Source organism: Schistocerca piceifrons, chromosome X (genome assembly GCF_021461385.2).
Source record: "Schistocerca piceifrons isolate TAMUIC-IGC-003096 chromosome X, iqSchPice1.1, whole genome shotgun sequence".
NCBI classification, from domain to species: domain Eukaryota; kingdom Metazoa; phylum Arthropoda; class Insecta; order Orthoptera; family Acrididae; genus Schistocerca; species Schistocerca piceifrons.
Window position 1 is genome coordinate 149875697 of NC_060149.1, and position 25859 is coordinate 149901555.

The following is a 25859-nucleotide window of genomic DNA, read 5'->3' on the forward strand; positions in this document are numbered from 1 at the left end:
ACATATCTAAAGTTTCTCTATCAGCAGTGCTACTATCCATTAATTCCTTTCCTTAGTTATCCATGGATTATCTATTTTCTAATGGATTCTCTGGATAACTTTTCAGGAAAGCAACTTTCAAATGTTGATACAAATTTGCTAAGGAATAAATTGAATTTGATATTAGCATCTCTTTCTATATACACCTCATCCCATACCACCTCCTTTAACTTACTCTTAAACCAAGGATTCCTGTTCTCATTAACAAGCCTCACTGCTTTGCAGGAACCTGCCTCAGGGCTGTAAGTACTATATCATTTACTTCCAGTACTTGTTTATCATGATCAGACAGTCCATTAACAACTGGGTACACATCAGTTCTTTCGGCCTGAGAACTGTCGATAGAGATGTTATCAATCAGTTTCCTACTATCTTGCTGCACATGACGTGGATAACTGACAACTGAAATTAGATTGAAACATTAAAATAATGATGCTCTTTCTCCCTATCTGTCTCTCATAAGAAACTGTATTGAAATCTCGACAAACCACTAACTGTTTCTTCTTACCTGGCAAGTAAATCAACAGTGAATCTAGGTTTCTCATGAATATCTGAAAGTTTCATAGAGGGGATCTGTAGACTGTTGCAAAAACCAGAGAAGTATTCTGCAGTAACAGCTTATAAGTTCATGCTTGTATGATCCGATCTATACAAAAACTATTTGTTTCAATATTTTTGACTTTGTGTCCAGCTTTTACATTTGTTGCAGCTCCTTATTTTTTCCTTGTTAACTCTTCACAAAAATGATGCTATTCTATAATCTTTTGTATATAACTGCCCCATTACATGGTGTTCAGAGAAGCACAGGATACTTACCACTTCAGAATTTTCCTTATCTTTAAGCGTACCAGAAGCTTATCTGTCTTGTTTTTCAACTCCCTATTATTCTGGCAAAACAAATTAATTTTATTTTTCTGGAAACTATTACATATATTGTGGTCTTCTTCTGCTCTAATTTTTTCCCAATGCTGTCTGTTTGTAACCATCAAAAAATGTGCCTCTCTGACTCTAGTAATCACGTGGACTTTATCCTGTGTGCCCCCGTTCACTTTCTACAAGATGCTCAGCTAATTTGTCCTTCCCTCTCCCACACAGGTGAAGGCTATCATTTGTTCATCCCATCTCCCAACTGCAGTAACAGGAATGGCACAGATATGAGACTTCGTTTCAGTCAGAAACAATCCACTCGGCTCTTTGTTTAACTGTCAAACAATTAATAAATAACCTCACATATTTACAATAACAACAAACCACAGAGCACAAAACTTGTGAGACATTCTTATTACTCCCAGACAGGATAAGTGGTGCTGTTTTCTCATACCAGAAGACACAATCAAAGTTAACAAGAAACATTGAAGGTGTATGTTTCAATGAAAAATGTCTGTCCAATCAAGTTACTGAAATATGCACATGTGAATATAAAAAAAAACAAAGGTAGCCATGTGTATAAAACAAAAAAAGTGAAGTGATGTGGATAAAAGAAGAGGTCCGAGACAAATATCAAAACAGCAACTTATTATAAACAGAACTACAATAAGTACATCAGGCAATAGTGAAGCTACTACAGATTTCTGTGTTTGACATAATTAAGAAATTGATTAACAAATATGAAAAAAATGAAAATAAAAAATTAAGCTTATGCATTAGAAAAAAACATTAGGCATTAATCCATAATTGTAATTAAAATATAGCAGAAGTAGAATGTGACAAAAAATTTAAAGTTTTCAATAGAACAAAAAATTTGACAAACAGAATTTAATAATAATGAAACATATTTATTACAAAAAGGCCTAGCATGTAATTTATCAAATAGATCAGCTCAGTCTAATACAGCAAACATTATTCCATATATTAAAATAGCAATTGATACTGCTAAGCTTTGAGTTGCAGATCAAAACTACATTACTGAAAAGATATCCAAAGTGATTAGCAAACACAATTATAAAAGTAAAAATAACAAATTCTACAAAAAAAGAAAACAAAAATATATGTGCAGTTTGTGAATAAATAGAAACATACAATGCTATAGTTTTTGAAGCAGGCAAGAGAAATACAGTAGAGATCATGTTTTGGTCAGACTATATAAATAAAACCTTAGAATTTTTCAGCAAAAACAATATCAATGGTGTAGAAAAAGACCCAAACAAACGATTCTAAGCCCTAATTTAAAAAAAAAAAAAACGCAAATAAAGCTCAATTTTTGGTTGATAAAAGAGAAAAAGCATACTGCTCCTTGAAAAACCCATCTGATGCCAACCAACAGTTATTTGTATAAGCCGTCCAGCATACCAACTTAGAAAAAGTTAAATTTTATTCTGACTTAAGACTAGATTGCTTGACAATTGCTAAAGAACAACTAACAGTTGGAAAGGTACAACTGCCAGTTGCTACAGGCCAACTTACATTTGCTATGGAACACCCACCCAATGACAGTAAAAGAAAATACAGAGGGCAGGATGTGTTTACTCCAGCAAAGCCTGTTCATGAATGCTCTGTGTGCATTTGACAGTTCGTGCAGTACTGTATTTGATTAAGGTTGTTATGAAACTGATTAGTGCAACATTGCTTGTGGTATGGCAACATCTCTAAAAGACATCATTTTGAGTGCTTACAATCATGGATGAGCAGCTGGATGGCTTGAAGTTGGTCCAAGTGTCACTATTGTGCCTACAGTAATGGTTGTGTCCACAAGTGTCCTCTCATGATTAAAAAAGGCTGCTGAATGTGGAAATTTTATCTGAAAGCCTGCCGGTGGTCATAGATGGACTGCCATCCTGCAAGAGGATTGATACATAGCCCTAATGGTGAAAAGGAACAGACATCTCTCACTAGGCAGATCACTGCTGACCTTGCAACTGCTGTCACTATATGTGTCTATGCCAGTACCATTTCCTGACAATTAAATCAGGCTACCTTGTATTCTTGGAAACATGTTAAAATCATCCTACCTCAACCACACTATCACTGAAAGGAGTTTGTTGGTGTAGGGAGCATGTTGATTGGGGTCAGCAACAGTGGTACAGAGTGATGTCCTCTGACAAATCCTGTTTCACTGTGGCAAGTTATTCTGGCCACCAGTTAGTGTGGAGAGAGAGTGGAACATGTTATACACTATAGGATGGTCATGAACATCAGTATGGGCTGAGCACTAGGGGGTGGTCAGGCATTATGCACAATGGCCGAACACTACTGCATATCTTTGTGTGAGGTACCATAACAGCACAGCAGTATTGCAGGGAGATTATTCTGGATCATACTCATCTGTTTTGGGGTGAGGTAGGTTCCGACTTTCCATTTATGGTTGACGGTGCCCACCCAGACAGTACTGCTGAGGTATCTGACATGCTGAAAAGTGAAAATATTGAACATATGGAATGGCCTGCATACTCCCTGGACCTAAACCCTCTCGAGCATGCCTGGGATGCTCTTGGCAGATATGTTTCCCAATGAACACCCCTCCCCAAATTGCACAATAACTGGAAACTGCCTTGAGAGAGGCATGAGACAATATCACCCAAGAGCCGGCCTGTGTGGCCGTGCGGTTCTAGCCGCTTCAGTCTGGAACCGCGTGACCGCTCCGGTTGCAGGTTCGAATCCTGCCTGGGGCATGGATGTGTGTGCTGTCCTTAGGTTAGTTAGGTTTAAGTAGTTCTAAGTTCTAGGGGACTGATGACCACAGATGTTAAGTCCCATAGTGCTCAGAGCCATTTTTGAATATCACCCAAGGACTCCTCAACAGTTTGGTAGACAGTATGAATCACAAGCGCAAAATGTACATTAGTTCCCAAGGAGGCCATATTCCTTACTGAAAGTTCGATTGACCTTTTTATTGAGAGTCCGACCTGTGTCAAACATGAACGTTATTCATGTCTGTCATCCTGCTTTCCCATGTAGTGAAATTGGTACCATTTTTTGTTATAAATATACCACTCCACCTCTACTATGTAAGTATTATGTTTGATAACATTGCCTGTGATTATTCCTGTCCAATAATTTCACTGTTCCTTAGCAACTGACAAGCAGTGTATGTGTATGTTAATCAATATGTGGTAAAGAATTCAAGCAGCTGCATACAACAAATTAAAGATGTTCACATTGTAGAGAATGCAAAACTTATTTCCTTAGATATATCCAACATGTGTGCTAACATACCTGTTACTGAAACTATTGAAATTATTGACTGTGCTTTACACACATGTGGTAAAATGTGTGCAGTTGAAATAGAAGAATTTATTATTTTATTGAAATTGACACTGTCGCATAGCTATTTTAAGTTCAATGACCAGCTGTATATACAAGAACACAATTTAGCAATGGGACATTGCCTTGCTGGTGGACATGCTAATAGTTTCATCTCCATACTAAGAAGTTAAAAAAATTCCAGAATGGACTAATAAAATTCAGTACTACTGTAGATGATACATTAATGTTATTTAAAGGAACACAAATCCACACACAATGGAATACCCTACATAAAAATATCATGTTAACAATCAACTGTGAACAATATAATAAAATAAATTTCCTTGATCTTGAAATCACAAGAAATGGAACATTGAACAAATTCAAAATCTACTGAAAATGACAACCACAGGATGTATAATACATAATAGCTCATCATCCAAAAGCACACAAAGAAGCATATTTTGGAACTTGTCTAGGGATACTAATAAGTTATCCACTGACTAAACAAAAAATAACATCTGAATTAAAGACACAAAGAAATACAACCCCACCATAGTCAACAAAATTTATACCAGAAACTACACACAAATGAAAATAAAATAAAAGACAGAATTATCTTAACAGGGATAAATTACAGCAAACACACACAGTTCGTTGTCATACCATATTAGGGAAAAATTTCAGATAACATTAGATTTGCACTCAAGAGAAGCGACCTAAACCTAGGTTTGGCAACACAGGACACACAGTGATCACAAATTTGTCGTAACATAGAACAATCCCGTAAATCTGCATGTTCAGGTGTTCATAAGTTAAAATGTGATAACTGTGAGGAAATGGCAACTGCATATATTTTGTAAACAATTTCTTATGCTAATTATGTATATCTTATATAAATCATGTAATCACTATATTACACAAACATTCTGAAATATCATCATTGGGATATGCTAGAGAACATCATATATAAGAGAGTTTGGATTACAATGAACTGAAAAATCACATATACACAAAACACTACAATATGCGTTGCACTGTAAGTATTAACCTATTATAACAAATATGTGTATTTTGTCTAATAGATGCACCACTGATGATGGGCAATTCCTGAAACTAGTCCAGTGAAATAAAATACTGCCACAAAGCAGCTTTTGTTGAATAATTAATTAATAATATGACATATTTACAATTACAATATTTTATTTAATTTTTCCTTCTCATTTTAGGGGCAGATAAACATCTTTCTAAATTCTCCCTTGAATGGCTCTACAAAAATAATTACAACACCCACTATCAGAAACTAAAAGATCAGAAGCCAGTTTTGTGGAATAATACGGTGAATCTTGTAGATGATGCAGTTGATGCAACAGCTTACTTAGAAGACGAAAATTATGTGAAAAAGGTTCTTCAGTCTCTTGCAAGATTTGGTGTTGGATTTGTAAAAAATGTAAGTAATAATAATGTGAATAACGTCAGGCTATTTGTTTTCTGTTAAAGAAGTAATTCAACTTAATGTTTTTACTTTCATGAAATACTCAAATAGTGTATGTCTGGTGATTAGGGGACAGAACAAGAGACAACTAAATAAATATGCTGTATTTATTCTTTAATTAACTCCTATTAGGCAAAGATACAGCTAGTTTAAAATTTTAGAAATATGTTCAACAGTCTGCCGCTGTCTGTTGCTAGTGGGTTCCAAATTGTCCACATTTCACTTCCATACATGGCTACACTCCATACAAATACTTTCAGAAATGACTTCCTGACACTTAAATCTATACTCAATGTTAACAAATTTCTCTTCTTCAGAATGCTTTCCTTGCCATTGTCAGTCTACATATTATATCCTCTCTACTTTGACCATCATTAGTTATTTTGCACCCTAAATAGCAAAACTTGTTTACTACTTTAAGCTTCTCGTTTCCTAATCTAATTCCCTCAGCATCGCCCGATTTAATTCGACTACATTCCATTATCCTCGTTTTGCTTTTGTTGATGTTCATCTTATACCCTTGTTTCAAGACACTGTCCTTGTGTTCAGCTGCTCTTCCAGGTCCTGTGCTGTCTCTGACAGAATTGCAATGTCATCGGCGAACCTCAAAGATTTTTTTTTTCTCCATGGATTTTAATTCCTACTCCGAATTTTTCTTTTGTTTCCTTTACTACTTGCTCAATATACAGATTGAATAACATTGGGGAGAGGCTACAAACCTGTCTCACTCCCTTCCCAACCACTGCTTCCCTTTCATGCCCCTCAACTCTTATAACTGCTGTCTGGGTTCTGTACAAATTTGAAATAGCCTTTTGCTCCGTATATTTTAACCCTGCCACTTTCAGAATTTGAAAGATAGTAGTCCAGTCAACATTGTCAAAAGCTTTCTCTAAGTCTACAAATGCTAGAAACGTAGGTTTGCTTTTCCTTAATCTATTTTCTAAGATAAGTCGTAGGGTCAGTATCGCCTCACGTGTTCCAACATTTCTAAGGAAAGCAAACTGATCTTCCCCGAGGTCGACTTCTATGAGCTTTTCCATTTTTCTGTAAAGAATTCGAGTCAGTATTTTGTAGACGTGGCTTATTAAACTGATGGTTCGGTTATTTTCACATCTGCCAACACCTGCTTTCTTTGGGATTGGAATTATCATATTATTCTTGAAGTCTGAAGGTATTTCGCCTGTCTCATACATCTTGCTCACCAGATGGTAGACTTTTGTCAAGGCAGGCTCTCCCAATGCTATCAGTACTTCTAATGGCATGTTGTCTACTCCCGGAGCCTTGTTTCGACTTAGGTCTTTCAGTGCTCTGTCAAACTCTTCACGCAGTACCATATCTCCCATTTCATCTTCGTCTACATCCTCTTCCATTTCTATAACATTGTCCTCAAGAACATCACCCTTGTATAGACTCTCTATATACTCCTTCCACCTTTCTGCTTTCCCTTCTTTGTTTAGAACTGGGTTCCCATCTGAGCTCTTGATATTCATGCAAGTGGTTCTCTTTTCTTCAAAGGTCTCTTTAATTTTCCTATAGGCAGTATCTATTAGCCCTTTTGCACTTCCTGTCGATCTCATTTTTGAAACTTTTGTATTCCTTTTTGCCTGCTTCATTTACTGAATTTTTATATTTTCTCCTTTCATAAATTAAATTCAATATCTCTTCTGTTACCCAAGGATTTCTATTAGCCCTCGTCTTTTTACCTACTTGATCCTCTGCTACCTTCACTACTTCATCTCTCAAAGCTACCCATTCTTCTTCTACTGTATTTCTTTCCCCCATTCTTGTCAATCGTTTCCTAATGCTCTCCCTGAAGCTCTCTACAACCTCTGGTTCTTTTAGTTTATCCAGGTCCCACCTCCTCAAATTCCCACCATTTTGCAGTTTCTTCAGTTTTAATCTACAGTTCATAACCAATAGATTGTGGTCAGAGCCCACATGTGCCCCTGGAAATGTCTTACAATTTATAAGCTGGTTCCTAAATCTCTGTCTTACCATTATATAATCTATCTGATACCTTCCAGTATCTCCAGGCTTCTTCCATGTATACAATCTTCTTTCATTATTCTTGAACCAAGTGTTAGCTATGATTAAATTATGCTCTGTGCAAAATTCTACCAGGTGGCTTCCTCTTTCATTCCTTACCCCCATTCCGTATTCACCTACTACGTTTCCTTCTCTTCCTTTTCCTAGCACCGAATTCCAGTCACCCATGATATTAAATTTTCGTCTCCCTTCACTGTCTGAATAATTTCTTTTGTCTCATCATACATTTCATCAATCTCTTCGTCATCTGCGGAGCTACTTGGCATATAAACTTGTACTACTGTGATAGGCGTGGACTTCGTATCTGGCTACAATAACGCATTCACTATGCTGTTTGATGTAGCTTACCTGCATTCCTACTTTTTTATTCATTATTAAACCTACTCCTGCATTACCCCTATTTGATTTTGTATTTATAACCCTGACCAGAAGTCTTGTTCCTCCTGCCACCAAACTTCCCTAATTCTCACTATATCTAACTTTAACCTATCCACTTCCCTTTTTAAATTTTCTAACCTATCTGCCCGATTAAGGGCTCTGACATTCCACACTCCGATCCGTAGGACGCCAGTTTTCTTCCTCCTGATAACAACGTCCTCCTGAGTAGTCCCCGCCCGGAGATCCGAATGGGGGACTATTTTACCTCTGGAATATTTTACCCAAGAGGGCGCCATTATCATTTAACCATACAGAAGAGCTGCATGCCCTCGGAAAAAATTACGGCTGTAGTTTCCCCTTGCTTTCAGCCGTTCACAGTAACAGCACAGAAAGGCCGTTTTGGTTAGTGTTACAAGGCCAGATCAGTCAATCATCCAGACTGTTGCCCCTGAAACTACTGAAATGTTTGCTGCCCCTCTTCAGGAACCACACGTTTGTCTGGCCTCTCAACAGATACCCCTCCGTTGTGGTTGCACCTACGGTACGGCTATCTGTATCGCTGAGGCACGCAAGCTCCCCACCAACGGCAAGGTCCATCCCTCCACACCTATCCTCCAATAAATACTTCATGTCACACGTATCTGGCACATTTTCGATCCAGTAATTTACGAGTACTTTTTCTGCCTTTGCTGCAGCTTGTCTGCTTATAACTTAATGATCACGTACTGCTTTCTTTCTAGATTCACCCTAAGATGAACATGTACCGAGATCACTGCACACCATACAATTCAAGTGGCACAATCTCCACAATGACTATACTACATGTAGACTGTGCGTTACTTCCTCCCTCGTGTTCTTTCTGTATGTACCATCTGAAAATACTCGCAACTACTCTCCAGTACACGACAAAATAAGCACATCATCTCCCATCAAAACAGAAAAATCCTCCAAAACCGCTACACTAACAAGACAAATAATATTTCAAGCAAAAAATACACAAGAACTTCATCATTTGGATGCCATACACTCCACATATCCCGATGCTTCAAGAGTTGGTAGTCTCTGACGAAAAATACATATACACATAAGCAAAAAATGTAGCTACACAAAACCCTTCGTAAAAGAAACACACAAAACGAAACATCTAAAATTCGGAACATACTGTCCTTTTTATGTTGGCCTAACCCTCCGTCTTAGTGGGTCTGGAAAGGAGCTTCTAGTGCAGGTGCCTCTTGTTCTACCTTCTATGCTGCCTTCTTCTTACCACCTCCTGCCCTCCTCCTTTGGGACTGGTGGCGTCACTGGTGGCAAAGAGTCCGATGCACGCTGAAAGGGACAGACACAAATGACTGTCGTACACGTAGGCAATTGTTGCTTTAAATTCACAGGAAGGTCACTGCAATTTCTCGATATGGAAGCTGACACCACATGAAGAATTTGTTTGTCTTCCATTTTGGGGTGTATCACCTTCTGTCCTACTCAGCACACAGGTATCTTTGCATTCTGCTGCGGCATATGTTCCTGATGTTTGAGGGCCATTGAATTGACTTGCTATACCTGCGCCCTTCTGTAATGTTCTTGTAAAACTTTGCACTGGCCTTCATTCTGATATTAAATTTAATAAACTCGAGTGGTGATTGCATTTTCCAGCCAAATACTGCTCAGTATGGTAATACATCTGTGATTTGTGAACCTTAGAATTGTTGACAACATATAGTAACAATGTAAGCGAATTCTTCACATACTGCTCCACATCCTATTTCTGTGAACATCACCAGTACTATTCAGCTACACTCTGCTCTGGGACTCTATGGTTCTATGACCCCTCGTACACTGATAACTTGTAATATGTGCTTCTTTTAATATTTCCTCATGAATCATAGTAGGAACTACAGCACATAGTCTGAACTTTGTTTTATTGCATAACACACCTTCATGCACAATGAAATGAACCTACACTTCAGATAATTTGCTATGGTGTGAACTATTCTCCACAATGCACCTAGTTTGCCACTGAGGCTATCTGCATTCCTGTGATTCTTTCCCTGTTCAAGAGCCGGCCAGAGTGGCCGAGCGGTTCTAGGCGCTACAGTCTGGAACCGCGCGACCGCTACGGTTGCAGGTTCGACTCCTGCTTCGGGTATGGATGTGTGTGATGTCCTTAGGTTAGTTAGGTTTAATTAGTTCTAAGTTCTAGGGGACTGATGACCTCCGAAGTTAAGTCCCATAGTGCTCAGAGCCATTTGAACCTGTTCAAGAATTACTTCAAAAATGGCTCTGAGCACTATGGGACTTAACAGCTATGGTCATCAGTCCGAATTACTTCAAAATAGAATTCACTTAGCTTCATTGTCCAACGCATTAGTCTACTAAATGGAATCTTCAGTCACAATCACCATTTTAATGCCATGCGGTCTGTTATAGCTTTAAATTTCTTACCATACAAATTACATTGGAAGTATGCCACGCCATAAATAAGACTCAGAATTTCCTTCTCCATGTAGGGAAGTCGATGTTGGGCCCCATTTACTTCTTGACTTAACTCGCAGTCAAGAGCATGATTATTAGTGTTAGAAGACTGTATGAACTTTTTCTCATAATTTGGAAAAACCAGCACAGGTCCAATTGCCAAAAGTACTTCATCTTTCGAATGCGTCCTCTTGCATTGATGTAGACTGGAATTTTACACCTTTTTCGAAAAAAATGAGAGAAAGGTTTTGCTATTTCTGCAAATTTTGGGATGAACTTCCTACACCAGTTTGTTAGCTTTAAAAATGACTGTAACCTCTTTGTCTACTGAGGTGTTGGAAAATCTTGTGCAGCCTACACTAACGTAGAATGTGTCCATACTCCATGAGACTAATCACATGGGCTAAATATTGCACTTCTTGTAGTAGGAAGTGACACATCTCTATAATTTATAATGTGTGGAGTGCTCTAGTTTTTGTGTAATCTACCCCAGCACTTAGCGCACAAGCAGGGCGCTGAAAAAGAAAATATGAAGCCTGTGGACCCAGGCCCTGGCAGGTAGGGAGATAGCAGACAAACTCACTGTTAGACATCAGAAGAACACTTGTTGTCGATGTACCTAAAATATCTCATTGAGGAAGAGGGACCTCTACTTTAGGACAAACGAACAGATTATTCCCTGTAAATAGAAATTTTTTGTTACATAATTACCACAAACATTTGGGTTCAGAATGGTAACCTTAGGAAAATCCTATACTGTCTAGGAAGCTCCCGCGTCAAAAATGTAAGGCAAGAAAAGTGTATTCATGAAATTTAACAAAACTTAATCCGAAAGACTATGACAAAGGTACAAGCAGAAATCTCAACCGAAATTTCCGTCAGAAATATTCACTCTGGCAACATAAACTTAGCTACTGTAACAGGGCAATGTTCCCTATCACCTGTATGACTTATCCGAATTTAAACGTCACGATGACTTGGCTGTCACGAACACGAGGAAATTTTAGCTATTACTCCAAGCTTATGCAGTTCTGAAGTGAGACCACGCTAGTGACTTCCAGCATTTAGTGCCCCAGCAATGTGTCATTTACCTGTCGAAGTGTGTAGCGACAGTGGCGGCGGCGGTTGTCTGCTGCATACATCGTGTCTTGTACCTGTCAACTTAATAACGGTATACTGGCCTCTGACTGAATGTAACCAGTCGAAAACTTTCCAAGTTTGCATGACGTGGAAGACTGTGTGTGTCCCTAGGCTAAGACAAAACGGCTCTGTACATTCGCCAAGGTTGGACGATGTGCACAAAATTTCTCTCAAAGCTCTTGCAAGAAGGTTAACTGGAATGACTCGTCTCGTTTCCTCCGCTTTGGAGATCTACGAAGGATTCAGCACGAATATGGCTCAAACAGAACCTAGTGAACCAAAGATGTTCACAGAAAAACTTCTCTCTGTGTTACCACAGTGCGTTAAGCTCCCCATATACTCGCTGCCTCTTGAGACAAGAGAGCCTCAACTATCCATCTACAATTGACTGTATTGTGGTAATCTTCCCCCCACTGTACGGTGGCCTTGCTCTGCACCGACACTGATATCGGTCAATGGGAGCCTCCGTATTCTCCGTACTTGCTTATTCAAGACAATCAGAATTTTCCTAGTAAACTTCTGCATCACAATAGCGTCGCCTTCTCCCACCTTGTCTTCCTTTTTTTCAGTCAGTGTCCAATTTTTGGTTATTATATTTAAGTTTCGCCATGTTACATATGAAGACCATGTGCTCTTCATGACAGGATCATGTGATCCAAATGTTTACTAAAACTGCGACGCAGGGGATTTTTTTCATCTGCATTAGAAATGCAAGAGGCAAGGGCCCCGACCATAGTCGCCTTACAAGGGGGGGACCGCCAATTGTGAAATTCAGATTCGATTCATACTGCGCATAATAAAAGCTCATGGCCAGAGGTGTAATGTGGCAAAGCACCAAGATGCACTTCTCAGCCGTTGTCGAGAAAACCGACAGTTAAAAAGAAACCGTTGCGGTGAAATACTCTCTACGATTAATAATTTTCTACAGCGTTGTGGCGCAGCGGTAAACGCTCGGGTTTGTAATCCGAAAGTCGCCGGATCGAATCTCGCGCCATGCAACTCTTTTTTTTTTTTAGTATTTGTTTTTTGTAATTCAAATGTATATATATATATATATATATATATATATATATATATATATAATTCCCGGCAATCAGCTGCAACAATTATGCATATAATAAGTTGTTGAAAGTTGTTTGTCGTGGAAAAATTGGCGACTTCGAACATCATTATGTTTTCCGCAAACAAAGTTGTATTTCACAAATGTTATTAATTGTCGTCATAATGTTTACCACGTATAGTTAACGGAAGACGTAGAAACGATATTCCGAAACGAATACGTATAGCGTAAGTCAAACGTTCGAATTAGAATAGAGACCCCAAGAACACAAATTTGCTGTGGCAGGTATGAAATATAAACCCCGTTACTCGCTCGTTACACTTGATGGACAGATGTTGAATGGGCCGAAACGAGCCGCCGCATAACAGCGTAGTTGCCTGCTAACTTCGAAAGAAGGTAGATGCGGTCCGTAGCGCAACTTATAACATCGTTGAAAATCAGTGCGGGCGTGAGAGCTTTGGTACACCCTGTTAAACACGGAAAAATGGAGGCGGTACAATTGGAGATCGATCCGCCTTTACCAACATGCATAAGCAATTCATTAATAGTTATATATATATATATATTTGAATTACAAAAAACTAATAATAAAAAAAAGTTGCATTCCTCGGGATTCGATCCGCCGACCTTCCAATTACGAACCCGAGCGCTTACCGCTGCGCCACGACGCTGTAGAAAATTATTGACCGTAGAGAGTATTTCAGCGCAACGGTTTCTTTTAACTGTCGATTTTCTCGACAACGGCTGATAAGTGCATCTTGGTGCTTTGCCACATTACACCTCTGGCCATGAGCTTTTATTATGCGCAGTATGAATCGAATCTGAATTTCACAATTGGTGGTCTCCCCTTGTTAGACTGGCTCCCTTTGGTGAGGATCAGTTTGTTGTGCCTCGCTTATGTTTCCTAAAGTCTATTTCCATCCCGCACTTCTGTGTCCTAACGTGAGCAACTCGCCCCTTTCACTTCAGTTCTACTTTGCTACAATAAATACGCATTTATCTGCATGCAAATTAGGAAGGGACTAATAATACCATGCACACGAAAGCCACGCATATGCCCACTGTTCATTGCACTCCTTGTTATGAAAAGCAAGCTACGTCCAAAGTATGGCATATGCCTTATCAATCGAATCCGCGTGTCCTGGAGAATCACATGTGAGGTGGTAAAATACCCAGCCACCTTACGTGTCTTCCCCCTTCTGAGTTAATTTGGGACTGCGTAAGCCGGCCGAAGTGGCCGTGCGGTTAAAGGCGCTGCAGTCTGGAACCGCAAGACCGCTACGGTCGCAGGTTCGAATCCTGCCTCGGGCATGGATGTTTGTGATGTCCTTAGGTTAGTTAGGTTTAACTAGTTCTAAGTTCTAGGGGACTAATGACCTCAGCAGTTGAGTCCCATAGTGCTCAGAGCCATTTGAACCATTTTTTTGGGACTGCGTATAATTGATGGTTGAGGTATTGATTAACTCAGCGGAAAACTACAAAACTCAGTTTGGTAATTGAACTCTACCCTGTATTATCAGCCACTTCAAACTTAGACTTACGGTAATATCATAATGAAATTTTAACTCTCATCCAAATTATCTTTTTTGGTGCTACCTTGAAATAATTTCAGTGTTGATACTTGTATGTAGATTATATTACAATAAATTATAAAATCGAAAACTTTCCTTACCTCTTACAATTCTGAAAAACTGGGGAGGATCTAATTAGTTTCCTCGGCTGCATAGACAAAGTACAAGCACGAAATAATGGTGATGCACGATGTGGAAGATTAGTCATATCATACGGTTAGTTCCCCATAATTTATTTTCTTCATCTTATAATCTAAATCTACGAAAAGGTTACTACGGTCATGCCTAGTAATATCACTTTTTTACTGGTTGAACTTTCCCTCTGTAACAGCATTGTAATTTCCGGTCAGTATTCTATCTTTCCTGTTGGTCCCTGAAACATAGATCTTCGAAGCGTAGGTGTTTCATCCTATCAATTTGATTTTTTCTTTCACTCAATAAGTATCTCAGAATTATTATGTTATTATAATTCGAATACCTGTGGTTGATTAACTGAACCTTTGTTAACTCTTCCTTGCCTTTTTATCTTTTGTGTAGTAATTTTTTCTGGGCGATATATGTACCAGTGTCCAGCTAGTTACTCCACTTCTCCTTCATTATGTGTAAAACTGCAATACCCATTTTTTTTCACCTGCGGAACAAATACTTATTAATGCCACATGATAGTTACAACGTCACTGGCTTACTCCTCCTTAGTTAACCTCTCTCCATCATATAACAAGTTATCTGTCGCGAATTGTACGATGTGCGTTCCTAGACACCAATCCAAAAATACTGCTTATGGCCCTTCCTGTCAAACCTATTAATCGTAATGAAAGGTCCTCATATCTTTGCCGAATCCTACAAAAAATGACAGGATCTCACGCTCCTTTGCTATGAGCCCAAATATCTTTAATGATTCGATCGCATTCTGCGTATGGAACCTCATCTTACACCATCCTCAATTTAAACTTTGCAGATCTTAAGTCAACCAACCATCACAACAACACGTCCCGTCCTTCGATAGGAGAGATATCAGCTTCAGCTTCATAGTCTATCTTTGATGTTATGTTTACTCAACTTTTAATCAATTCACAATGCCATCATATAGCAACATCTTATTTCTACAGTTCACTCTAAGCCTTGATTTAAACATACATGTTTGTACTCACTTTCTTCACCATTCTTTGCATTACCTACTTCGTCCTTTGTTTCATATACAAAGGATAAAACAGTTGTTCAGTACAATCATGTTTAATGCTATGTTTAAGCAAATTAATATATCCTTGTTCTCTTTCTATGCAGCTCAGAGATCCATCCTAGTAAGAACTACTATATTTCTTTTATTTTTGTTCCATTCAGTTTTAAATCAAACCACCCCTTTTGTTTTGACCTTCTATAAGTAAATAACCAGCCTACATTGATTTTTGACCTCTTATTTATTCATTAACTTATTCCATGGATTTTATCTTATCCTTCGACTTTATCCTTCGTAAGCCTTCAAGTGGCTTGAGTGGTGCATACCTAGTCATTTCCATGTCTTTGAGTTTATCAATTCCACTGCATTTGCATGGAAAATTCTGCTGATTTCCATTGGTTCCCTAGGTGCCGCAAAAAATTTGTGGCATTGTTGCCTTTGTTTGTTAGACTAATAGTTTGTCCGAGAGGAGCTTTTGTCCTACGGTGAACACTCGATTGGTGGTATTTTCGTCAGCTCCGCTCTTTCTGACTGCGCAACGAATGCTATTTAGTGCTACTGAGACTATATGCCGGTGTTATCTTAGAACTGTAGGAAATTTTATGAGTTCCTTAATCTTATTTGGAGCTGGTTTCTTCTTTAACACTGTAATTGGTGGTAGTAAAGTAATACTGTGGGACATCTCGTTTATTACAGCTTGAAATTTTTGTAAATATACATCCCACATGTCATGTCTCTTGCTACAGTATAAACGACATAATGTCGTTAGATTTTTCATTGTACGTGCTGCTGGATGTGCACCTGATTTATATTTGGAAATGTATATAGGCTTCATCTTGTGTCTTTTAAGTGTGGCGTGCCATTGTTTTGATCTGAACTGAGTCCCGTTATCCGAGAGTATATTTTCGACCTGTCCAGTTTGAACCAAGAAATCTTGTTTGAGGGTATTACTGACACTGAACCATGTTGCCTTTTTCAGAGGTGTGAGGGTGATGTACTTAAAAGTTAGTTCTATCACCACAAAAATCAATACATGACCTTTCCTTGTATGTGGCAAAGGACCCATCAAATCAGTTGCTGTGATGAGTCTTAGTTTCTCTGGAACTATCCGGAACATGGGTGGTCTAGTCTGAATTGTCATATGTTGAGCCCGCTGACAATCTTTACGTTTGGGTAAAACTTTTCTAATTCGGCTTTCCGTGTTTGGAAAGTGACCTGACCGCTTCAACATTAAAAAGTAAATTCTTGTCCCAAAATTACCATTACTGAGGTGTGTATACCAAATGTATTTATTTATCAGTTCATCTAGAATGCACACCACGTATGAAGTGGTATTTACATTCCATCTATTAAATAAGATGTCGTCGCTCAGCAGATAATGCTGCCGAATTTCAGTGGAATCTTTATCCTTCCGCTTACGTTTGATCCTCAAAATTTCAGGATCCTTATTTTGCTCCTTCGCTGTTTGTTTAAATGCTGAGGTGATACAGTTCTCAAACGGAACCTTTTTCGTATTACCGTATAAATTACGAACTGCTCGTCCTCATTATTTATTCTACTGTTGTTAGCAGCACCTTGTGGAGATTTCGAGAGAGCATCAGCCAATATGTGTGGTGGTCCTGGTACATAAGTTATTGTGGAATCGTATTCCTGCAGGAGTAATATCCACCAAGCAAGTCTATCGTGGGTAAATTTAGCAGTTAATTGGAACTCCAAGGCCTTATCATCTGTAAATATTTTGGTCTTTCTCCCAAAATGAAAATACTGTAATCTCTGAAACCGCCATACAACAGCTAAAGCCTCCAACTATGTGATGGAGTATTTTTTTCCACTCTTAGTTAGGACCCAACTTGCAAACGCAATGATTTTTTGAGTCATTTGGCCTGCGTGTTCATACTGTTGAAACAACACCAGTCCCAGTCCAGTTTTGGCACTATCGGCTCCCATACAGAACTCCTGTGTCAGATCTAGGTGTGCTAATATGGGTGGTTCTAACAAGTTTTTTTTAATTAGCAGAATTCTTCTACTACTTGCTGGTCTCCCACCCATGGCATGTTTTTGCTGGTAAGAACAAATAAGTGTGGTGTTGCCAAGATGTCAATACAAATAAATTTTATGTAAAAATTTATAATTCCTCAAAACCCATTAAGTGCTTTCCTATTGTATGTCATTTCAAAATTCCTAATAGCTTCAGTTTTGTCTGGATTTGGCTCTATCCCCTTTCCCGAAATAATGTGGTCCAAAAATTGTACTTACTTTGTTCCCAATGTGGATTTTGCAATATTCACTGTGACGCCATAATCTTTTAGAGTTTGGAGGAGTTTATCTAAAACCTCGTTATGCTATTTTCGTGATGATTCAGCTATTAATATGTCATCCACATAGTATGTTAGCTTCTGTTGTAGCTCTTTATTTAATATAATCCCTAAACTCGTTATATATGCTGCTGATGATGAGTCTGAATGGTAAACTGATACCATCAGCCAAATGCTCTAAAGGCTGTGCAATTGCTGCATTCTGGCGCTAACTATATTTATCAAAAGCTGGACATCCGATCTAAAGATGAAAAAAATCTTTACACCATCAATTTTTTGAATCAATTCTTCCAACTTCTTTGGCCGATCCGTGTCTGTGACTATTATTGTGTTGATTTGCCTAGCATCTAACACAGGTTGAATGGTACCGTCTTTTTTGTCTACAACTTGCAAGGAACTATTTCTATGTTGATGACGTTGGCTCTACAATCCCACCTTTCATCAATTTGTGTAACTCAAGAAATACGTTTCACGTAAAGCAAAGCCGTATAGTGTGTGGTGGGACTCTGAACGAATTGTATTCCACCTGAAATTTATACTGGAAATACTTTATGGCCCCCGGTTTTGGTAGAAATACTTCCACATTACCATGTAGTATCCTTCCTCATTCCCCTTTCCCATGATCAAAAAAATGGTTCAAATGGCTCTGAGCACTATGGGACTTAACATCTGAGGTCATCAGTCCCCTAGAACTTAGAACTACTTAAACCTAACTAACCTAAGCACATCACACACATCCATGCCCGAGGCAGGATTCGAACCTGCGACCGTAGCGGTCTCGCGATTCCAGACTGAAGCGCCTAGAACCGCGTGGCCACAACGGCCGGCTTTCCCATGATCAGAGATGTCACTTAACTGCTTTAATTTTTTATCTCCTCATGACTCTCATGTATAAGTTCATCATCAAAGGGAACTGGTTTGTCTGTCCAAACATACCGCAGATGTTTTTCTGTGGCCGTTCATCGTCGATTTGCGCATGTAATTGTGTATACACCTCCAGAATCTCTTCATGTTTTAGTTTGTCCTCAAAGAGAAGGGTAATACTGCACAAAGTCACCCCTCCTTTGCCCATGTCTAGTATGGCCTGTCGTTGGTTTAGAAAGTCAGCTCCAATAATCTATCAACTGATAATTTTGGTATGATTAAAAAAGTTGTTTTTATTGTCTTCCCCTGACATGTAAATGCAATTCTCATCTGCTTGGTGACGTCAGTGGAATGACCAACAATGGGTCTCTTCACTTTCATTTTTCTGGTTTTTAACACTAGCAGTTCACTTTCAGTATTACGCCAATAGAACTATTGTTTGGAAATGGCCATAATTTCACTGCAACTATCAAGCACTACGTTAACGACAATTTTCCCGGTTTTAACTTTGATTATCGTATGCTACTGCTATGGCGTCTAATGCCCTGAATTATAAACATTTGTTTCTGTTTCCAAATGCACACAGGCTTGTGTGTCAGGTGGTCACGCGTTATCTTCCTGAATTTTGCTCTCATTAGCCTCTGTGTCAAACATTTGCAAACAATTGAACCCATAACTATCTTCAAGTTGTGTTACATTTAGTGGTGGGAATTCTCCCTCATCATCGGTTGAATCCCAATCAATAGTATCCCAACATGCTAATTGTGACTTTCGACCTATCTGTTCCACCTTTGGTACTGTTTCCTCGTTTCCTATATCATTAATGAGTCTATTAATCTGTTTACAGGCAACTTCGCAATTTTTAGTGGATCGTGCACTATCCTCCTGGTTTCCCACTTCCACCACTTGTCAGCCTTGCCGTTTTCCTGGGTTGGGTTGTCTAATCTCGACTTCAGGTTGTGGTTCGTTTCACCTCATGAGTTCGGATTCGGTTGCTCTCTTGCAACGCTCGTAGCGTTACTAGTGTTCAGATTATTCTGATTATACTGCTGGGAACTCCTTGGTCTATTGCCATTTCCTTCCAGTTGCCGTTTTTGCTATTATTATTATTTCTTCTGTACGAACCATTATTATACCCACTGGGTTACAATTTACTCCATTTCGAAAATAATTCAACCCTTTACTCTGTCTTTCAATACTATCATTGTTCCTGTTGTACCCGTTTCCATTTCTCGGACTGTCACTGTTACTCTCGCGTTGATTTCTACGTTTACGTGGATCATCTTCACTGAGTATGAAATCTAATTCACGAAGGATTCCTTTAAAGGATTGTACGTTATCTCCTCTTCCTATCAATGATTGTCGGTACCTTAATGGGAGCATCATGTTACAGAGACGGATCAATTCTCCATCACTTTACAAATTATCCAGACACTGATCTTCTTCGCCATGTTCTCTAAGAATTTTACTAGGCTTTTCTCTCCCGAATTTTCGTGTAATGTCTTGTGAAGCAGTTCATATTTCATTGTATTCTGTGCCTCAGTTGACCAGCAACGCGACAGAAAGATAGATCTAAACTCATTATATGACTTGGAGGTTAATGCTACTCTTTACATTGTTTCGGCAATTGCACACTCCATATGAGCACACATAAAGTCCAATTTATGAGCTAAGGTCGAATGTTCTGGTAAACCCATTTGACACAGTTATATAAATGTTCGGCGATGGAAGTGTTTCCATCCTGTTTGTAATGTTGAAATTTTCTAAGAGTGAGGGACTGTTAAATTTCGTCGTGGCACCAAAGGGTGTTTTATCTAATGCACCACTCCTCCTTTCTGCCATATCTACATTACTCTCGTCTGTACGTTGAACCGCCATAGGGTATTGCAGACTCCCACTGCCATCGAGACGTGTGTTACATCGCAGCAACTGTACGCAGTTACGTGCCTCAAATTGCGCCATACGTACTGGACTTTCTGTCACGGGTAATGCTTCGCGACCTTGGTACATACTGTTCATTGCACCGTCTGTGTCCTGACTCGCCAGTGGTACTGGACTATTGCACCTTATGTACTGTCGTGTATAGTGACCTGGTGCTACGTGATTCGACACTTATGAAGCTGCGTATTGATTTGTTTGACACCTGTGAGCATTCAGTTCCTTTTGGCGCCTGACATGTCGGACTATGGTGCGCTGCAAGTAGTTCTGTTCCTATCTGAGGAATAGTTTGTCCCTGCGCAAGTGGTGGTTACACGTACTGATTGTTAGTATTCATTTTCCCTTTGTAGATTCGTGCATCCAGACGTACTCCCACATTCGCGCCTGTTAATTGCTTCTCGATCATTACCACATGCGGGTGATTTTACTGCGTTCTTATCAGCGCTGTTGTTCGGACCTACTGTTAACTCTAACGTTACAATAGACTCTGAACACACGCTGCAACAGTTCCAATCTGAGCCGTTGGAATCGTTTTCCGATTCCATTTTTAGAATTCGGCTATCAAATCGCTTTGAAACTGCCATCGTAACCCTTCTCTGTACTGTTGTCTCCTCGATTACATATTGCGCTTTACAAGTTGCCCTCGTTGCAAGTACTTCGACCTGTTGGTTAACTTTTTTGACAGTCTGTTGAGTATCGTCACCGAACGTGTTCATGTCACTTAGTACCTTATCTACAGTCATTCGCATTTGTTTGTGACCAGCAATGAGCGTTTCAATCATGTGTCGTGATTCTTTCGCGTCCTTTCGAATTTGGTCTAATTACTTATTTAGATCTATTCGCGTGTGCTGGATTTCGTGACCGATATCCTTGCGCATTTTTTCTGCTCCTTCTCAAGGTTTCGTATCCCCATATTCGTTTGTTTCAGGGTTTCCTGCAGCTCCTTTTGAATTTGCACAGTCTGAGTCAAGTATTGAAACGTTGGAAACGTATTATATGGTACGCTCGTGCTTTTCCCTGTAGCCGTTTGATACAGCCTTTCTCAATTCTGTCTTTCCGGTGGCTATTCATTGAGCTCGGAACAGAGTGCTGGTGCACTAACACTCGTTCTTTCGGGCCTAAATTGTGCCGGTTGGTGCAGTACGACTATGTTCGATTCTATATTCTCTAACTAAACACCATCTGAATCCATATCTACCTCACTCAAAACCCCTTCCCCATGTTCGTCATCTGCAACCAGGTGCAATTGTCGTATAACTATGCCTGTCCCTTCACGTGACATTGACGCTAATTATTTTCCATGTGTTGAGCTCAATCCTACCCAGGTCGTTAATAACTCACTATTGCCCTGATTTACGTCTTTTCGCCGTTTCCGATCTTCCAAACAATCTCTAAGTTTCACGACGTTTGCGCTCTTGACTTCCCGCTAAAAAAGAAAGAAAAAGAAACACTTGCATTTAGTGTCAACTGCGAGTCCCCATTCATCATTCCTTTGCCGGTCTGCCTAGAGCCGTGCGGGATTAGCCGAACGGTCTTAGGCGCTGCAGTCATGGACTGTGAGGCTGGTTCCGGCGGAGGTTTGAGTCCTCCCTCGGGCATGTGTGTGTGTGTGTGTGTGTGTGTGTGTGTGTGTGTGTGTGTGTGTGTGTGTTTGTCCTTAGGATAATTTAGGTTAAGTAGTGTGTAAGCTTAGGGACTGATGACCTAAGCAGTTAAGTCCTATAAGATTTCACACACATTTGAACATTTTTTTCTGCCTAGAGTTCGCTTCAGTCTTTTGGAGTTGCTACGACATCATCTGCAAACAACCTCAGGGAGCTTCCGACGTTATCCACCATATTATTTGTAAACAAGGTGTCTATTGTATGGGTCGTCAGGAGCATTTTCTCTCCTGTTTCGACAGATATTTGCAATTTCGTTTTTACAGTGTGTAGCTGGAATCAGAGCGTCAGTTTATTTCCCGTTACGAGCAAAACTAACTTTAAAGCGGAAGTTTACGTGCTCATTCGATTGAGTGCGATACTGATTTTATCGATTAGTGCTATTCGCGACAGCAAATCACGAAGAATAGCCAGTAGTTCAGCAGCGACAGAACTGCCCCGGCCCCACTGACTGCTCTCACCATGCAGCAGCGCTGCCCAGTAACTGCTGCTGCAGTACCGGTTTTCCTTCCTGTTTTACTGGCCCTGTTAATGCATACCGATAAAACAAATATGGGACTAGACTAATTCGTGACCGCTCAAACGAATGGGAACGTAAAATTCTGTTTTAAAAATCGTTTTGCCTGTAATGGGCAACAAACCGGCACTCTTGGTCGGCGCTGGGCGTCGCATGAAAGGCTTGATGAGAAGTATTTGTTTGGGCTCGCTCGAGCTACACTCTGAAAAAAAAAAAAAAAAAGAAATTGCGAATATCTGCTGAAACACAAGAGAAAATGCGCATAACACCTCTTAGGAGTAACCTCCTGTACATTGGTATCAGTAACGGTTCTGTCACGCTTTCCGGGGTCACGCCAGAAATTACCTTTACGTGTGTCGATTTTGTTCCGTTAAGGGCGACGTACTGAATTCTGTCTGCAAGGAAGCCTTGAATCAAGTCAGAAATCTGATGAACAGATTATGCGTAATCTCTGCACACAGCTCTGCAATGCTAAATGGGAAATTGATTCTTAGTCAACCTGTGCAACAGTTATCCCGCTCTTCTGGGGAAGGCCACTTCCATCACCTCGAGCACTGATCGTTCTTCGGTTTGTACACAGACTATACACTATGTAGCATTTATTGTCTTGCTCTCTTTTGTGAGTACACAAAGTATCTTCATCATGTTCATGGTAACATAGGGGAGTTACTGTCACTTCATTGAGTACTTAATTCCAGTTAGTAAGAGAGCGCGTATGTGAAATAAGCTCCTATAAACAATGGTTTAGAGGTGTTTAATTTGTAAGTGTGATGTTTTCAATAATCTGTGTAGTACTGGTGGGGGAAGTGATACGTGAATTGGTATAGGTAAATTATTTGAGAAAAGAAGGGTTGGTTCAAATGGCTCTGAGCACTATGGTACTTAACTTCTGAGGTCATCAGTGCCGTAGAACTTAGAACTACTTAAACGTAACTAACCTAAGGACATCACACACACCCATGTCCGAGGCAGGGTTCGAAACTGCGACCGTAGCGGTCGCGCGGTTCCAGACTGTAACGCCTAGAACAGCTCGGCCACGCCGGCCGGCAGAAAAGAAGGGAAAGTTCTATGTTTCAGGAACGAACAACACAGTACTGTCCATGCATCTTGCAGAAAGTAATTCACCAGAGGCGACTTAGTTAAAAGATGCTTTAGAAAATGTATTGGTCTTTCAGAGATACAGCCTTCAACATAACATGGGGTCCAAAACTTGTGTTCAAGTGAACCGAAATTTAATTCTAAAACAGCGTGTTTTATGTGAATGTTGTTCACAACGAATTTCTTGATAACAGAAGCAAAAAACTCAACAAATTCGGTGAAAGGTTTACAATTTACGCTTCTTCAGTTGCGATAATATAAAGTTTAGATAGGAGATGAGGCGCTGGCGGAAGTAAAGCTTTGAGGGCGGGTCGTGAGTCGTGCCTGCGTAGCTCAGTCCGCAGAACAATTGCCTAGGAATGGCAAAGGTCACAGGCCCGAGGCCCGGTCCGACACACAGTTTTAATCTGAATTTTTAAATCGGCGCACACTACGCTGCAGAGGGAAAATGAATTCTGGAATACAATTACAGTTCGTGTATAGGAAAGGAAGGATGAATGGGCAGACACCATCCGAGGACGTACCTCCTCTGTTGCGGATCTTTACGTTGTAGAGGCAAGGTATCAAGTGGATTGATTTAAAAAAGATCTTTATAGACTCAGCACCTACATATAGAAAAAGAGGGCGCCCTGAAGGTGAAGGAATTTCTGTATCAATGGAGGAGATGTTCGGTTACATAGAGGGACACGACGACTGCCAGTTCACCTCAGATGAGTTGTTGGAGCGAGTTTCCTTCACATATAGCCAGTCAAAGCCAGACGAAAGAAAAGTATGTGGACAACATTGCTTTCAGCACAATTCGCGCCAGAAAAACCTTTGTGTACTTTGGTAGTTCAGGTGAAAAATTTTTGAAAGGTGTTTGATATTCTTCAAAGTGCAGATACGAACAAGCAGAATGGGAAATAGTCGTAAAAGCAGCTACAACAATGAGCTTATAAAATAATGAGCCAATTGTGTATGACAATTCTCTTTTTCCACCTTATGAGAAATTCTGCACTGGGGCTGAGGATTTTGCCGAAAAAGAGGCAACATAGAAAATTGAAAAGAGATTAATGTCTTTATCTGATGACCTCGTTGCTGCCATTCTCCCTCAATCATTCATATCACCTAATACTACATGCTGCTGTTCTTTTCATCCACAGGAAGTTTAGATCAAAAAATTCGATCAATCTACTTGCTGGCTCGGGATTCAGCGGAACATATTACGTGGCTCAACAGCCAGAGCTATCAACTGTGTGCGACACTGAAGAGCCTGCTCCAAGTGAAACGCTCTGTGAATGTGTATTTAACAATACTGAATTCAGTGTTTCCGCTACCGATCGCTGGAATACTTTTCACAGTATATGGGGGTATACAAAGCACCACCCAAGTCTCAGCTCTCCCTCCATCTCAAGAGGTCCAGTGACTTAAGTTGGTCCCTCCGCAACAGAAGTAGGCCACCTTGGTGACAGGGAACTTAAGATATTTGAACATGGGACAAGTTGAATTCCATCTGTCATATTGAAACTCCCTTTCAATACACATTGTGGTGTGTTATATGGGAATGCAGGCTTTCTCGGAGAATTTCAATGATGAAGTCTTCTCGGGATACAAGCAGAGTCTAGACGTCGTTCTGTGGCAACGTTTCGTCAAGTTTCCTACTCTTCATCTTCAGGCGAAATGTCGGGTTCAAGTTCAGTTTGCGCTTTACAGACACTCGACTGCAGGCTCTTCTGCACCTCTGCAACGCCTGGACCAATCTTGCATCTCCAGAAGGGGTTTCACGGACGGTGGTGGTGGTGGTGGTGGTGGTGGTGGTGGTGGAGGAATCGTGAACGGTGGTGTGAGGGCCTTCCTACGTATTGGAGGGTCCTGGCGTCGCGTCCTTGTGCTGCCTGTTTATTTGATCCACTGTGCTCGCCGATTTCAC

The 25859-nt window shown here is 39.9% G+C and overlaps 1 protein-coding gene across 1 annotated transcript in view; it reads left to right on the forward strand.

The window, feature by feature from the left end:
• Positions 1 to 25859, forward strand: part of LOC124722899 (trimethyllysine dioxygenase, mitochondrial) — a 488590-nt gene that overhangs the window by 195044 nt on the left and 267687 nt on the right. The window contains exon 5 of the mRNA XM_047248039.1: positions 5451 to 5671. Within this exon, the coding sequence (XP_047103995.1) occupies positions 5451 to 5671 (221 nt within the window). The remainder of the gene's footprint in view (positions 1 to 5450; positions 5672 to 25859) is intronic.